General features: G+C 36.2%; 1 protein-coding gene across 1 annotated transcript in view; it reads right to left on the bottom strand.

Moving 5' to 3' along the window:
- Positions 1-821: 821 nt before the first annotated feature.
- Positions 822-15,648, bottom strand: part of LOC115445529 — a 136,723-nt gene continuing 121,896 nt past the window's right edge. The window contains exons 6-13 of the mRNA XM_030171835.2: positions 8,493-8,651; positions 7,541-7,597; positions 6,161-6,227; positions 4,701-5,224; positions 4,375-4,567; positions 3,891-4,063; positions 3,440-3,809; positions 822-3,357 (exon numbers count right to left, since the gene is read on the bottom strand). Of these exons, the coding sequence (XP_030027695.1) occupies positions 2,897-3,357; positions 3,440-3,809; positions 3,891-4,063; positions 4,375-4,567; positions 4,701-5,224; positions 6,161-6,227; positions 7,541-7,597; positions 8,493-8,651 (2,004 nt within the window). The 3' untranslated portion in view covers positions 822-2,896. The remainder of the gene's footprint in view (positions 3,358-3,439; positions 3,810-3,890; positions 4,064-4,374; positions 4,568-4,700; positions 5,225-6,160; positions 6,228-7,540; positions 7,598-8,492; positions 8,652-15,648) is intronic.

Raw genomic sequence — 15,648 nt, 5'->3', positions numbered from 1 at the left:
AGGTAGCGGGTATAAAAATAAAAAGTTAATTACAGCGCACACTGCACCCAGGTAAACAAGTCTGGACACCCGCGTTGAGTTTATATGGCGGTGTTTCACTGTACCTTTAGCAAATACAATTTCACTACCAAAAGTACAACTATAGTGTTGTTCTGCGATGTAATTCATAGGGGAACAGGATTTTGTTGTATTTATCATGTTTTGTTTTGATCCTTATGAAACTATGCTTTGAATGATTACTTCCTGACCACTCCTATAAACTAGCGAAGACTAAACAGGAAAGCAGATTTTATTATCATCCGGGACAGCAAATTCCACAAGAAATTCTATATGTGATTTTAAGTCATTTTATTTTCGTTCCAACACTTCTTTTTAATAAATATTTAAAGCATCCTTTAGTTTTGAAGTTTTATTTATTCCGTGTGTGTCATCCAATGAGCATTGGGACGTTTATGGAGATCGTAAATATACCGCAAGTCGTAACTTGGTTCCTGCGACTGTTTCCACAAGACTCGCGTGCGCTCCACTTTCGCACTTTTTCTGTTATATAGTACGATTCTATATTTCAGTTAGGTTCTTCTTTAAATATATTTATAGTTTTATGTCCTGAGTTATTTGCGAATTAGCTTCTTTAATATTATATTAGTTGTGAGGTGTGAAATAATATGCTTTGCTTTCTACGTAATTTCTTACCACGTATGTATTTTTTATAACTCATCGAATTAGCAGGACTGTCTTTATATATTTATTGAAACATCTTTAACTGTGACTGTGGTGTATGCTGTTTCTAAAGTAAATGGATTTAAATAACAAACAAACGATAAATTTTCGGATTTATTTATTCAGAATCCATGTCTGTAAACAGATTTGTAAACTTACACATAATGTTTGTTTTAAAAAAATATAAATATGGCCTACAAAAAGTACAATTACTGCAGTATATGGCTAACACAAATAAAAAAATGTGTATTGTACACTTAAGTATAATAATCACAAATTTATGCGACACTAACTGCAAGAGAAACTACTAGAGCGGGGAAAAATATCGAATCAGAAATAAAATTTTAACATTTCACATTTTAATAAAGAATTTAATCGATATACAGTTTTGGAAAGAAAAATATTCTATCTACAATATGTAACAAACATTTATCTATATACATTTATTAGTTCGGACTAGTTCACGATCGTAGTCAAGAAGGGTTTTAAGGGTTTATTTTTACATAATTTACACGAAACGAACACCACTATGGGTGGTGAGTATATATAATTCATCTGCACATGTGACTACGTTTACTTCGGCTTTAAAATTATCCGCTGTTTGAAAAAGATGTAGGGACTACGTCTAATTTCAATGATAATCTCAGTTTGCCAAGGCTAAGTTGTGGTACAAAGAAATGTTGTCTTTTTTGTTCAACTCCTTTTGCTGTAATGTATTAAACGCAATTATTTATTAAGATTTTATCAATAAAATTTCTAAATATTGGCTTCTGGATATGCTATTATGTCAGCAAATGTTCATCCTAAAAAATGAATCGTTTGCCATAAATTTATCTCACCATAAACCATGTCGGAAATAAAACTGTCTACACCCTTGTTACAATCAAAACTAATAGTCGAACCCCGACTACCTTTGACAGCATACACGGATTTTTACGAGTAAACTCAGTCACATGTGCAAAGCTCGTAAAAGTACCACGAACAGCAATCACTCGGAAGATCTTGGCGAAATTCAAAATTTCACACTAACTCATCTAAAATTTCTAACCTGTACATACGGCACGCCGCATAAAGCTCTCTTAAAAAATTACAAAATTTTCAACATATAATAATTAACCTATCTATCATGGTATATACAATTATTGCTATCGAATGTTGCGCTTTAAACGCTCCAGTTGCTTATATTTAACTGACTTATTGCTTTCGCTACGAAATAATAAATATGTGTCGTAAATGATTTACAATTCTATATTCTGTTCAGAAATCCAATCATAACATTTGAATATTCAAATTAATAATTTCTTACCACCTCAAAAGTATGATTAAATAAATTTCGTTCGTATTAATATTGATTTATTTTTAGTATAATAATGAAAAATCATCTTATGGAAATCTAAACAGAATACATAATGACGTAATAGCAACTAAAACTACAATAACTGCCATAGTCCTTGATATGCCTTTAAATTCATTTAACGGAATGATAAAAAGCAGTTTCAACATATCAACAACTTCGAGCACTAACAAGCGAGTTGCATAAACATCATATTTTATAGTTAATAATATTTTTCCTTTTCCAAGTATTGCCTTTTCAAGAATACACGTCCGTAGTTAAATATCGTCACCATCAGGAAAGAATATGTAACGCGTAATGGTATGAAATGATGCGTCAGATCAAAATATACCGTTATTCATAAAAGTTCTTAAATAATGTCTCAACTCAAGTTCAGTCTTTCAGTAATACAAAAGTTCCTCCCGAAAGAAGCCTGGGTGGAAATCGTAAATTACTACTTAATCATAGTTATAAAAGACGATTGCTCAAAAGACCCGAACACAGGAGAAACCAGTACGCACGTACAAAGACTAATAAAAAGTTAGTTTAACACCCACACCAAAATAATGTAAGTAGCGCGGCTGAACGTTAATAATTCAAGTAAGATAAAGTAATTTTATGGTTGATCAGGCAGAATTCTCAGTCTTATGCCAGATTTATTGAACTTTAAGATGGAAGAAGTTGGCGTTCAAAAATCTTATTTGTGTATTTGATAATAGATGCGACGGGTTAGTCGCATTCGGCCGGCGCGTGGGGGTCAATATCGGCGAGCTGAGCGGGCGGCGCGGCCTGCGCACGCGCCCGCGCTAATGTCTATGCAAGCGCGGGCGCGGCGGGCCTCGCTCAGGGACGGTGTGGATGAGCCGAACTCAAAGACGAACTACTCACGCCTGAGTCACTGCTTTTCTCCGATGCACATGGCTCTCCGCCCGCCACGAATTTCACCACGTTCAGCCTATGGTCAGATTCGCAAGTGTCATCTCTGGCACCGCCTGGAAGGCCACCGCCGCGTACAGCGGTCCTCTCAGTTACATTTCCTGGATAGCGTTCAATTCTGTCGCATTCAGCGTCGTCGGGCTGTCGTCGCCTGATTGAGCGTTTGGTTTGAGGCGCCGGTTCGGGTGGCCGGTGGCTAGGTTCATCGGCGCGATGAACAAGCGGTGATGTGCGGACACGAACTCCCCCAACTCCGACGCTTGCCTCGTAGCAGCCGGAGTCACGTGGAAACTGCCGTCGACCGAACGGCGAGTCACCTCCTTCTGAGCTGGAACCACCTCCATCGCCTTCAGCTTCTACTTCACCACCTATTATGTAAATTTCATTATCAATTATGAAATCAATTAAATTTAAATATACATAATGTTTAATTAAAAAATACGAACTAACATTCGAGCTGATGAAGAAGTTGTACAGCAGCGAGTATACGTGTGCGGTGCTCTGGAGTCATTATTCCCAAATAATCCAAATCAGAGGGTTCGATCTCTTTGAACAGCTCAATGTCTTCGTATCCGTTGCGAGCAAAAGCCACTGTGTATTCAGGCAAATCTATTCTCCTGAGTAACTCTTCAACGGTCCTTGGTCTTGTCTCCCAGAGTCTTTCGCGACTCTTGCACCATTTAGTAGACCGTGATCTGACTGTATCACGATCAGACAGTACTTCAACGTTCGCAAATTTAAAGTTGCCAACTTTATTGTTAAGCACACCGCGCCAAATACCGGACGCGTTCATGTTGATCACTTCGATGATGTCTCCTTTCTGTCGACAAAAACAGTTGTCTGTTGAAAATCGCTTCCTAGATAAAATAACAAGTTGTGCGTTTACGTTTAGATATCTTACCTTGTATCTGAGGGCATCTTTCTCATAAATATTGGGTACGTAATCGACGAGTGCCCGAGCCCGACACAGCATTTGCGGCACGAGTAAACTCCGCCCGGCAGGACTTAATTCTATGTTTTCTTCTGCCGAGAGAGATGAGTGATTACTACCAGCGCGTACCAATGCCTGAGTGCCTGTACATAAATATTTATTGACTTAGCAATTCTAAGTAGCGTTATTTATTCCCAACACACTGATTGTAGCGATACCTGAGGGTTTGAACATCATTGTTTGACTGTGAATAGGCAGGACTGTGTTATTTTGTTGGGTTATTACAGTACTATTAGTAGGGTTAGGTTACGCGGTGCAAAACAAATTGGGAATGTGTGATAGTGTGTTCTGTAAGTAACGTTTGGGGCGTTATGGTTTAAAGAAAGGAAAGACAAACATATTTACAAAAACGTTTATATTAAACACAAACAAATAGCTTAATAAATCCACTCACTACTGCCAGATCCGCTGGGAAGACTTTCGAAAGAACTATTAGAACAAGGAAACGCCTGATCGCCGCTTGTCCGCCTGTCGCTGCTTTCGGGACCCCTTTCTTGTCTTAATCTCGATATTTTTCTTTGGACATCTTGTCTCAGACCTCTTACTTTTCCCGCCAGGTTAGAGACTCCCTCGCATTCTTCGGCTGACTGAAAAGATCGATCCACATTAAACTGACTCCTGAAAATTTCTAACAAAAGCAACATACATCTGGCAATCTACACTAAAGATATCTAAAACACAACATCAATGTAAATGTCTACTACGTCTATTATAATTTACCTTATGGACCGTGGCTATGTGTTGTGAATCTGTTTCACTCTCCTGATCTTCGTAATCAGACGACGCTGGTGACAGAGGGTCGGCACCTATCCGGTAGCCGGACATCTGCCGGTACCCTCTCCGAGAATCTCTCTCCGATCGGTTAGAATCCAACGAAATACCAGATAATCTAGAGCCTATAGATTGGATATCAGACGCGGCGTAATCCCCGCTCTCCCGATCTCGAGCCGTTCGCAAGGGGATAACTGTTGTTGGGTAGGGACCACTTTGCGGTATTATTAATCCTCTCCGAGGGGGCCTCGCTAAGCTGATGTCTCCTGCGCTTCTTAAAGATATTACGCCTTCACCTCTCTGCTCGTTGCGGAGGTTGAGTGTGAAGCATACACGCCCGTTCTGGAAGGTGGCCGCGGGGGCTCCGCCGCCCATAAGGAAGTCCTCGGGATCGCTTTCATACGGAGGCTCATCGTACCAATGCCCTCTCCCGGAGAGTCCTCTCGCTTCGTCGTCGTACATATACGTGTCGTCTGTAAACGAGTGTCCCATTAGTCCCGAGCGTCGCGCAGCTCCCAGTAATGCAAATAAAAATATACGTGCTAACAAAATTGCGAAAAAAGTTTACCGTAAAATGCCTTCCACATAGTTGCGGTTCCACTGACAACACTGCAGTAAAAGCTGTGTACGAACATCGTAAAGCCGTGCGTGGTTGCAAAATATTTTCTTTTTTTTTTTCAAAACATGCACATTTTTAACATATCTTCGCAAAGTAAACATTCGATGAAAATGATATTTTGTGAACACCTATGATATTCAAGATCACATTTATTACACATTCTATTGTATAAGGCACCGAATCACTTGTACTACTCCCTTTCATAACCAAAACAAAATGAATGAAAGATGCACATGAAAAGCGTACCGAATGGAACGACAAATTATAAATATTTTAAAAAGGCATTCCGCGTTATGATCCAAATAATGTTGAACGTCGTGCAGGCAACATGCGGAAATATCACGATAACTCAATTTCAAACAATATTCTAGACGCTCTGATAGTTTGAACCTGCCTTTAGCTTCGTGATAAAATGAAGTAAAGGATCATGACTAATATTATTTTTTTTATAATATGTAGTAAGAATAATTGTCACTGTTTTTCACGAATCTCTAAACAACGACGCTTTGGATCTCTGATATAAACTACTTAATCATTTCTTAACATATAAGATTCTTATAGCATATTTTATTACTTATATTTAAAGTATTTTTTACACGAATACCATTTTTATATAACAGTTTCTATATGAATGGTAAAATGCCACAAAAGCTGCAACAAAAATTTTAATTGAGCAAAGCTTAGCATTTCGTATTCAAAATACCAGAAAGCGACCAGACGGTACATTCAGAAGTGAAAATCTGATATTGAAACAGATTTTTACTTTCGGTCAGTGTTTTATATAACATACCTCCAAAAGGCCCTCGGACCCCATCTCTGCCCATATTCATAAGGCCGTGTCTTATGTCTCGTAAAATCTGAAACAAAATGCAAGTTTTATATTCCCGACAAAAAACTTTTGATATTACCCCAGGGACTTAAATTCAAAGGAAATTCACTCGCTCCCCAAAAGATTGCTTTAATTCAGCAAGGTAACCGGGCTATTTGTAGGGGAGTAAAGAAACAAGATAGCAGAATTTAAATCATAAAAATAATAACCAATTTTGGCTGAATTGCTTCATTGTACGTGCATAACGAGATGTTTCGGAACTTGCGTTTTTGTGCAAAAAGGCGTATTCTACTTCCTTCATGCCTTTAAAGTGTGGCGTAAAAAACTTTATGGTTTTATAAGGAAATAAGCTGAGGGTTTTATTCGTCGTAATTCTGCCATGGGTGTAAATATTATGTAACATACTTTGCCTTAAGCGAAATACATATTTCTTTTGCAAACGAAAAAACACGTTAATAAATACACAGGGAGTGCAAAAAACATACCACTTTTACCTAAGTAGAAAGGTATTGAACATTTGGTTAATTTATGCACACTTTGTTACTGAGAAGGCTTGCCAACACACGAAAGGGATTTACTTGTCGCGGTGTTCTGGAAAATGAGATTCGACTCTGCACTCTTAAGATATACCGATTACGTAAAGCTCGAGATTTAATAAAACGCCCCAAGATACTATGTGTGAGAAAATGTGGGAAATTGTGTATATTATCAACATTAATTCTCAAGACTGATATAAAAGCGGTGAATAAAATTTCACATAACTTCAAATTCAAATTTTTTTGTACAGTTCCATAACTCCAATGGGATCAATAAAAAGTATAATCTAGCCTGTGGGGTCGAGTGCGTGGCGAACCTCACTAAAACAGTCTGATTATATCGACAAATTGATAAAAATGTTACCAAACCGACAGTATTCGTTTGTTCCGCGTCATGTCACCGAAATTCATGCAGCAACGGTTTATTGCCGTAGTAAAATTTCAATGTTCAATATTACAAAGTAGCGCGCCCTATCCCATAGTTTTACGAGCAAAATGTGCTGCGCAAGGGGCTTCCGAAGTTTCGTAGGGAAGCGATACAACTGCCTGTAATAGGCTTAGCTCGAGATTAGGGCGCGATTAGCCAGTGGCTTGGTTCGCGTCGAATGCTCGCCAGTCGTAAGATTACAAGTTGGTGTAACTCTCACATCAGATTAGTTTTGGATGTGTGCGTAAGATAGCGATGTTCCGTGTATAGTACTGAATCGCGGAGGATTTGCTAAATGGACGCGGAGAAACGCACTTAACGAGAACATTAAAATAAAATGTGTTTGCACAAAAACAAAGGAATTCGATGCTAAATTACCTCCTCTTGCTCTCGGGCCAATTTATCTTTCTTCTTCATTGCTTCCTGTACTTTTAACTGCAACAAATTAGAACATTCGTTATTAGGCTTATACGCGTGTGTTTATAAAATAGCTGATACCGTATAAAACGCTGAAAATGACCCAAGATGATACAAATAAATAGATAGCATAAAATAAACGAAAATATTATTGATGATTAAATTTTTCATAAAATACAAATCATATTGTCATGCTTTACATGCATTTTACGAAATAATCATCGTGCAAAATGATTTTGCGTGCATAATATAAATGTATTGTGCAGAATAGTGCTAATGATGGAAAATAAATAAAACGGATTTGTTTAAATGGTATAAAATTTTGATTTAAAAATGGTACGAAATATTTGCTTGATCCACCTCCAATTCTTTGAGCATGCCGATTAAAAATTTAAGCCAAAATATGTAACGTGAAATTTTGAATTTGGTTCATAACCTGTTATGTCTCTGTTGGCAAAATGTACAATCCGTTATTGATACATAAATAGACACATTATATAATAATAGTATTATTTTAAATGGTAAAATGAATATAGTACATTATAATAAATATTACATTTATCTTTTAAATTCGACTATAAACATATGAAATATTTATGTACCTTATATGTATAGATCGTAAGCGTCAAATTACTTTAAATATACCTTTAAAGCAACAGCGATGCGGTAGCTTAGTTCATATAATATCAATACACAAATACCAGAGCTGCGAAACATAGTTTGCCATCCAGAGCATAACAGATTTAATGCCGTCCCGCCGCAACTTTGATAGCGTACCGCGTTTTTATTGTAAAATTAACCAAACAGGTTAACGATACAATCTTCGTCATCATGAAGACTTAACTGACGTCGTAAAACTTTACGGTGGACTGTACGTCAAAGATGTTACAGCGGGCTAGCGAACGTCTCTCACCCTATGTATAGTCTCTTCGAAGGTATTTGGTTGGGCGGCAGTCATTTGTAAGAAGCGGAGGCGGTCATAATCTCTTGGGTCAACCATGGACCTCAAGGCAGTGTCGGGGCCAGGGCCCAGGCCTAGGCCACTTTGTAGCACGCTGTCCGGTGTGTCAACCTGGGGAAAGTTTGTAAATTTATCGCTGGGAAGGGTTGGTAAGTTCTATAGTTCGGACCCCTCTTGTTGATTGATGTTACAGCCCCATGCTAGTACGATAGTCCTTAATCTGAACATATTCGGACGGGGATTTGTGCATTTTCATTCAATAAAACGAAATCATATATATATAGTTGCATTAGAATATATACTTTTATAGATAGAGATATCATTAGATAGTTTAAATAAAAACATTATTAAATATTTACAGATAAAATATATATTGTTTCATCGGTCTTCGTGCCAGTGCCTGTAAAATTTAATTTATCTAAATTATTATATTAAAATCCATACAAGTTACGTCATTCATCATTCTATCGACAAGTCATTTTTCTTATGAAGATTATACGCAAATACACCAACTAAAATTGCCGCTTTCTTGAAAAGTCGGAACTTTTTCGCGAATCACTGTATTCGGGCATAACGGCCCTATGATAAATTATCATGAACCCAACATGATTTAGAACTTTTTGAACTAACTTATATTTAGTTTGGTAACTATATATTCGGATTTATGGACATTGGTAGAGTAACTTGTGTTATTTTCGCGATTTTTTGTGTTAAGGGTACATATTAAGTATAGTATCGAAGGGACACTTATTGAATGAGAGTGTGAGTGCATTTTAGTTTCGTAAAAAAAATACGATAATCGTGTGTGAAGTCTAAAATTTAATATTGAATAGTGGTATTATCGTTTGATGAACCTATAACAAACTAGAATCGACCATAACTTCAAACTTGGACTTGATAAACACATCTAACCGCATATTTAAATGTAATTCGACCAAAACTCAATATCTCATCCCACAATAAAACAAAACAAACCCATACAAATGAAACTGATCCGTAAAATCTAACGCAAACGGCTTTGTTTAGACAACTATTGTATACAATTCCAGTATATTTACATTCAAAACCATAACTACATTATTCACTTGTTGACAAAACAAACACAATCATTGTTAATTACCATATATACGAAGTGATATGAAGAGGCGTACAATAGAAAAACTGGCAAAGACCATGTCCTACATGCAAAACAGCTTGTATGAAATGTTGGATGAATTTTTCATGTAGAGGTGTGGAATATTTTCAATTATTAAGATGGATTGGTGAATTATATATCAGATATTCAGGTAGTTTATTAAATAATTGGAATGTTTTTATAACTAAACAAGATATGGAAAATCAAGTATGATCGGATATAGAAAATTTTAAATTAAAATAAGTTTAATTTAAAATTAAGTTAAGTATATTTATTGCTATGTTCTTCGAACCCAATACCAAATACTAAATAATAGTGTCTATACCAACATTGGCTTTGAAAAAATAATATCAATAGTAGTCAAAACCAGACTGGTTGCAACCCACACGGCCTTCTGCATCTAAGACCTACCACTGCTTTCCTAAAGTTCTCTTCTAAATATATATAGCATAGGAAAGAAGAGGAAGAGCTCAAAGAGAAACCTAAAATGTTGTTAAACAATTTTAAACTTTATAGTTACTTTTGTATAGAGTATACTTTTTTAAACTATACAATACAACAGCAAACGTAACCTATAAAATTGACAGAAACCTCCAAACGTCGAGACTATTTAATTATGCATCGCTTAAGCGTGGAAAAAGCTAAATATTTCATCGGCACAATGAAGGCATGTACGAACAAATCAATTAATCATAACAGTCACAAAGCTCACCCATTAACTTCGAGTTTGATAAGGGAATAATGCCAAGCACCCACAATAGACGGTTCTATAATGCGACAACCTAAAGGTCCGCTCCTACAATTTATTGACCCCTTATCAAATTCACACACGTTTTCATCCCATACAAAAATAATCTTTTCTCAATTGGCTTACCCAAATAATCTTTAAGCCTTTAAGCGAATTTCCCAAATCTCTAACAGTGTTGAAAATAGAAATTACAAGCGATATTACAAAAACATAAACATGTATACGTTCGAAGTTTGCTTTTGTCATTAAGTGGAAAGTAGTGAAGTATCGAAAACTTTGAACAAAGATTCGCTCTCTCGCTTCGCTTTAAAGAGAAAGCGGCCCAACCTACCTAAACAACGCAATCTCGGGAATGCGAAAATTTAATAACATTACCAGTTTATCATTATATCGAAACATGACGCAAACAAGATTTTCTCTTTGATTATAATCTCCCTTGATAATGGAATTTCAAAGTACTAAAACGTTATGACGTAACGTGGAATGTATTCCAAACGACACAGGATTTAATTCTGATTGACGCGTCTAAACATCGATATCCGATACGGGAATGCAGCTGACACTATAATTGGCAGAATACTGGGAGAGACATCCAATTATTTTGTTAAATTCATTGTTTCCTATTATAGTTCCGTGATGTGTATAATGGCAATCAGCAGGTACTGTGAGCAAACAATAAATTGTTCAACATTTTTACCAGCTAACGAACCTGACATTTTTACTTTTATTATAGTTTAATACTACTGTTACGTTTTTTTATGTAAGGCAATCAAAGTTGTTGAATATATTCGTTTTATTAGAATATGGGATTTGGATGTTCTCTCATATTATGTGAGAGTCCGCCTGGGTAGGTACCACCTCTGGATACTGGACATAATAAGACTTAATATCTCATTACCTCAGGTTGGCGAGCGCAGTGGAATACCAAACAATGTTTTGTAAGTCAAGGTGTTGGATGGTGTTTCTACTCTTTATGGGCGGTCATATCACTTACCATCAGGCGAACGGCAAGCTCGTCTTGTCATTCAAAGCAATAAAAAAGGTGCAATTGACAAACCCAATTCTAATAGTGACTAATAACATAATTTAGGCTTGTATATACAAACAATACTTAGCTAATTACGGAGCAATGCTGTGTTAATAAATCTGTTTCTCAACGCTTTCAGTATAATAGTCTTCGCATACGGGCGCTATGATTGACTAATATTGAGACACAACTTTACTTCAGTTGGCTCTCTGATAACTAAAGCCAAAGATAACAATAAAATTTGCGAAACTCAGCGTTTGAACGCAGTGATCGTCCTCACAGTATTGTTTGTGAATACGGGTGTAAAATGTTGCTCACATACGTGGTGTAACTAATAACTATATTAAAGTATTTTTAAGAATTCATTAAGATATTTGATTTTAAACTTAAAACAACACTGCAAATAATTCATACATATCGTACAAAATCGGATAAAAATTCCCTGTAACAAGCGCGAAAGAAAAATAATGTGCGTCAAAAACACAGTTTTGAATATAAGCCTGTTGTAACCATGATAAATGTGGCGCGAAGAATAACTTTTTCTAGTGGCACAACTTTAATATAGAGTTTTATGTAACTTAAAGTCGAACGCACACAACCGATTTTCGTCCGTTCGCCTTTCATGTCGCTATGGAGACACCGCGCTCTAGATATTGTGATCTGCGATTACCTGATTATCAATTACTGTCAGTGTATATGTACTGATGTGCTTAAACTAACGCGCTTTGAAGAGAATACAAGAGAATGTAAAATACAAATCAATGCGCAGAGATCGCGATGTGGGCCTATTTTTATTTATTTATTTAATAAAATTAAGACGCAAAACAGATTACAATCAAAATTAAAGCTAATTATAAAATATACAAGCATAAAAACTGGACTGTATTCCTAAACATTGCGCCCTTATACTAGTTAATTACTTAAAGTGCGGACTAAAATAAATTAAGACTATTAAGTACTGTATATTAAGTACCTATTCTATGTGACGATAAACTGTGAATGTCTTTTTTGTTAGATCATGTTTTGTACCTTTTCATCATATCAAATAGTTATTTTGTATTATTTGCGATTTAGTATATTTAATCTATAATCTATTTTATCCGAGTTTTGCGGCACCACAAATTTGCGGTCGTGTGCGTTTGCCGTAAATCTATTCCACGCGAAAATCTCTTTACGCTTCATTTGAATATTCCGTGTTCAGCCGTGGAAATTAAATGAAACTATTTAGTTGTACACAATTGGTGCTCAACTTTATATTATGTCGTTGCTAAATTGGAAATTCAAATGAATTAAAAAAAATTTTTGCTTATAAATTTGCTAATAATGTAAAGGAACGAAATACAAACGTAGCTTATAGAATTATTATGACAACGTAGTATTAATCTAAAAATGACGCAATACACTTACAAAGTACGCTGTACCGTAATTTACTAACATTATAACATGCAGTAACATCTTTATTACAAGATGTTACTTATTTACGACCTACAAAATGGCAGCGAGAGCGACCACAGAGGTAAGACTATAACGTTTTATTGACGTGTATCGGGATACTGCAGTCTTATTACACGTATGGTAGCCAGTAATACCACCCACAAGCACCTTCTCATGACAGTATGCTAAGTTACTAGTAAATTCCTGAATAATTAATGCAAAAATGGATATTGTGCCAATAAGAGTGAACGTTTGGTGTTGCTGTTGTATCAATTCTAATTTTTTTTTGTTTGAATGACGAGACGAGCTTGCCGTTTGCCTCATGGTAAGCGATACGACCATAAACAGTATAAACACCATCCAACATCGTGAATTACAAAGTATTGTTTGGTATTCGCGCTCGCCATCCTGAGACATGAGATGTTAAGTCTTATTATGTCCAGTACTTACACTGGCTACAATGTTATTTTTTTTATATTTTCTAGCTATCGTTATCTCGTATTAATTTTTCATAAAATAATTTACAGAATTTCCAGTCATTTTGCTTTCATTCTAAGTAGTCAATTTAAATATTTGTAGAAAAGTTCGTACAAAGTTAACAAACTAAGCCTATCACGACGTGACTTGTAAGCCACATAAGATTATTTGCAAAAAATATACAATATACCGTGATCAGGCAGAAAATTCAGCAAAACTCAGTCAGACAGAAAAATCAACACGCCGACGATCCGCCAACACGTCTGGCTCGGTCAATAGTCGGAAAAAAACAACTTTTGACAGGACTAATCCTAAGTGCAAGTTGCCCGATAAGGATTAGACCGGGCGCCCTAATGGCCTTTATCCGTTGGCTCAACAAACGGTCATAACTCAGACCCGTCGCCTTGGCTCAACCGACTTAACTTTGGCAGGCGTCATTTCTCAAAAGGCATGAGGTGACGTACCCCAACCTCCCTTACAGATTAATAAATATAGGTGGACGTGGAAAAATGCTGCACTTAATTCGGTTGAAATGAGTTGCGTATCTAATGCGGCTCCAAACATCTCCCTTTTGATAAGACTATTAATAGAGTGAAGTGGGGTAAATACGACGCGCACGAAATTAATTCACGGTGTAATCGTTATCTTACATTGAATATGGGTCTTATTCGGTGCATGTACTTATTTGATTTGGTCCCGATTCAATTTTATTTTGCAATTTAGCCGTGCTAAGCTTAAAAGCGGTATCTCAAAAAACATCAAAATCTAGATACCTGTCTAATGAACTTATCTAAATAACGGTATCTTGTTTAGAATTTATTAAAAAAAAACCTTAAAAGCGTTTCTCCATTCAGTTTTACATACAAAACTATAAAACTATGTTTATCAAACTTCGATTATCTCGAAATAAGGTTTCCCTGACATATCGCTTTTGCGCTTAGCATGGCAGAATTGCAGTTCACCTTTTCGTCGACGGCAAAAAGAAACGAATATCCATACACAATCCCGCAATACCCGCCATTTTCAATCCATAAAAATCAAAAACAATGGCGGCTCAAATCAGCGTTAAACGCATATAGTGCGAGTTGTTTACGCGTATCACCACCAGTCGCATACGAGACGCGTCATACTAATTGCTTGGAGTGCATGTCAAAGGCGCACCGGCGTCGCGCCGGTTCAACATAATGGCGGATGGGGGACAGCAAAAGGGAATGTATGAAAAAAAAACGTGAGACAGACGCCGGCGGCATGCAGCGCAGACTAAAACTAAGATTTGGTTACAAACTGTTGTTTGACGCTAACGAGAAATCGCGTGCCGTCAACAACGCGCTCTTAGTAATGGTTTTGGATCGCTACGGAAGTGGACAATTATATATTTCCACCACCTATTTACTTTGCATTAAATTCGCTGCGCTTAAAATTCGGTATTTTCCATCTTTATTCGACTTCATTTTTATTTGGCATTTTCATTGCAGTTGATTTATGGAAGTTTTTCATCAAACTACGTTAAATTATATCCCAAAAATCTTATATGGCTTAGGTATGTAATAAAACTAGCATTAAAAAACACAATGATTTTCATTCTACTTCTAAAACGCCTTCAAGACCTTGAACCTAAAATCTATAATTCCTTAACAATTAAAAGTTGTTTCTGGCATAGACAAGTGTAATCATAGTCTTTCATGTTCAATGCTATTGTATCCCTCCGATACTATTGTGATTGCCCGTAATTATTGCATAATTGTTATTGACCAGTAATAAACACAGGTACTATAGGGTGTTACACAAAGGAAATACTGCGGTAGGTGTAAGGTAACTCGAGTTGTAAAGGGTTTGGGCTGTAATCCGTTTGTGTGTTCTTTGTTGTTATAGTGTATTTGAAATCATTTTGCATTTGGATTTAAGGGGACGTTACTGTAAATTATTCTCATTCATGAACTTGTAGATGTTTTATAATCTTAATTATGATCAATTTTCTGATTACCATAATTTGTTGTAAACCTATCTATTTTATCATTTTATTAGGTACGTAATAGCACCCTAAATGAAGTCTAAAAATATAGTATAGTGATGATAATCTTTGATACGCAATCAGTAAAACGGCCTGAAGGGAAGTCAGTAGGTACATAATTGTATAACTTCGATCTCGGAACACAATTTAAATGAAAAAAAATCCTCTTTGTAGAACCGATTATAGATTGCCAGTCGTGAGTTTTATTTTTAACTCTGAAATTATAAGAAAACAAAATTATATTGGCGTTCCCTCAGGTTTTTTTGCCATCCCTAC

This window comes from Manduca sexta, chromosome 20 (genome assembly GCF_014839805.1).
Source record: "Manduca sexta isolate Smith_Timp_Sample1 chromosome 20, JHU_Msex_v1.0, whole genome shotgun sequence".
In the NCBI taxonomy this organism is placed as follows: Eukaryota; Metazoa; Arthropoda; class Insecta; order Lepidoptera; family Sphingidae; genus Manduca; species Manduca sexta.
Note: the sequence above shows the minus strand (reverse complement) of the source record. Positions and strands in the feature narration are given on the sequence as shown.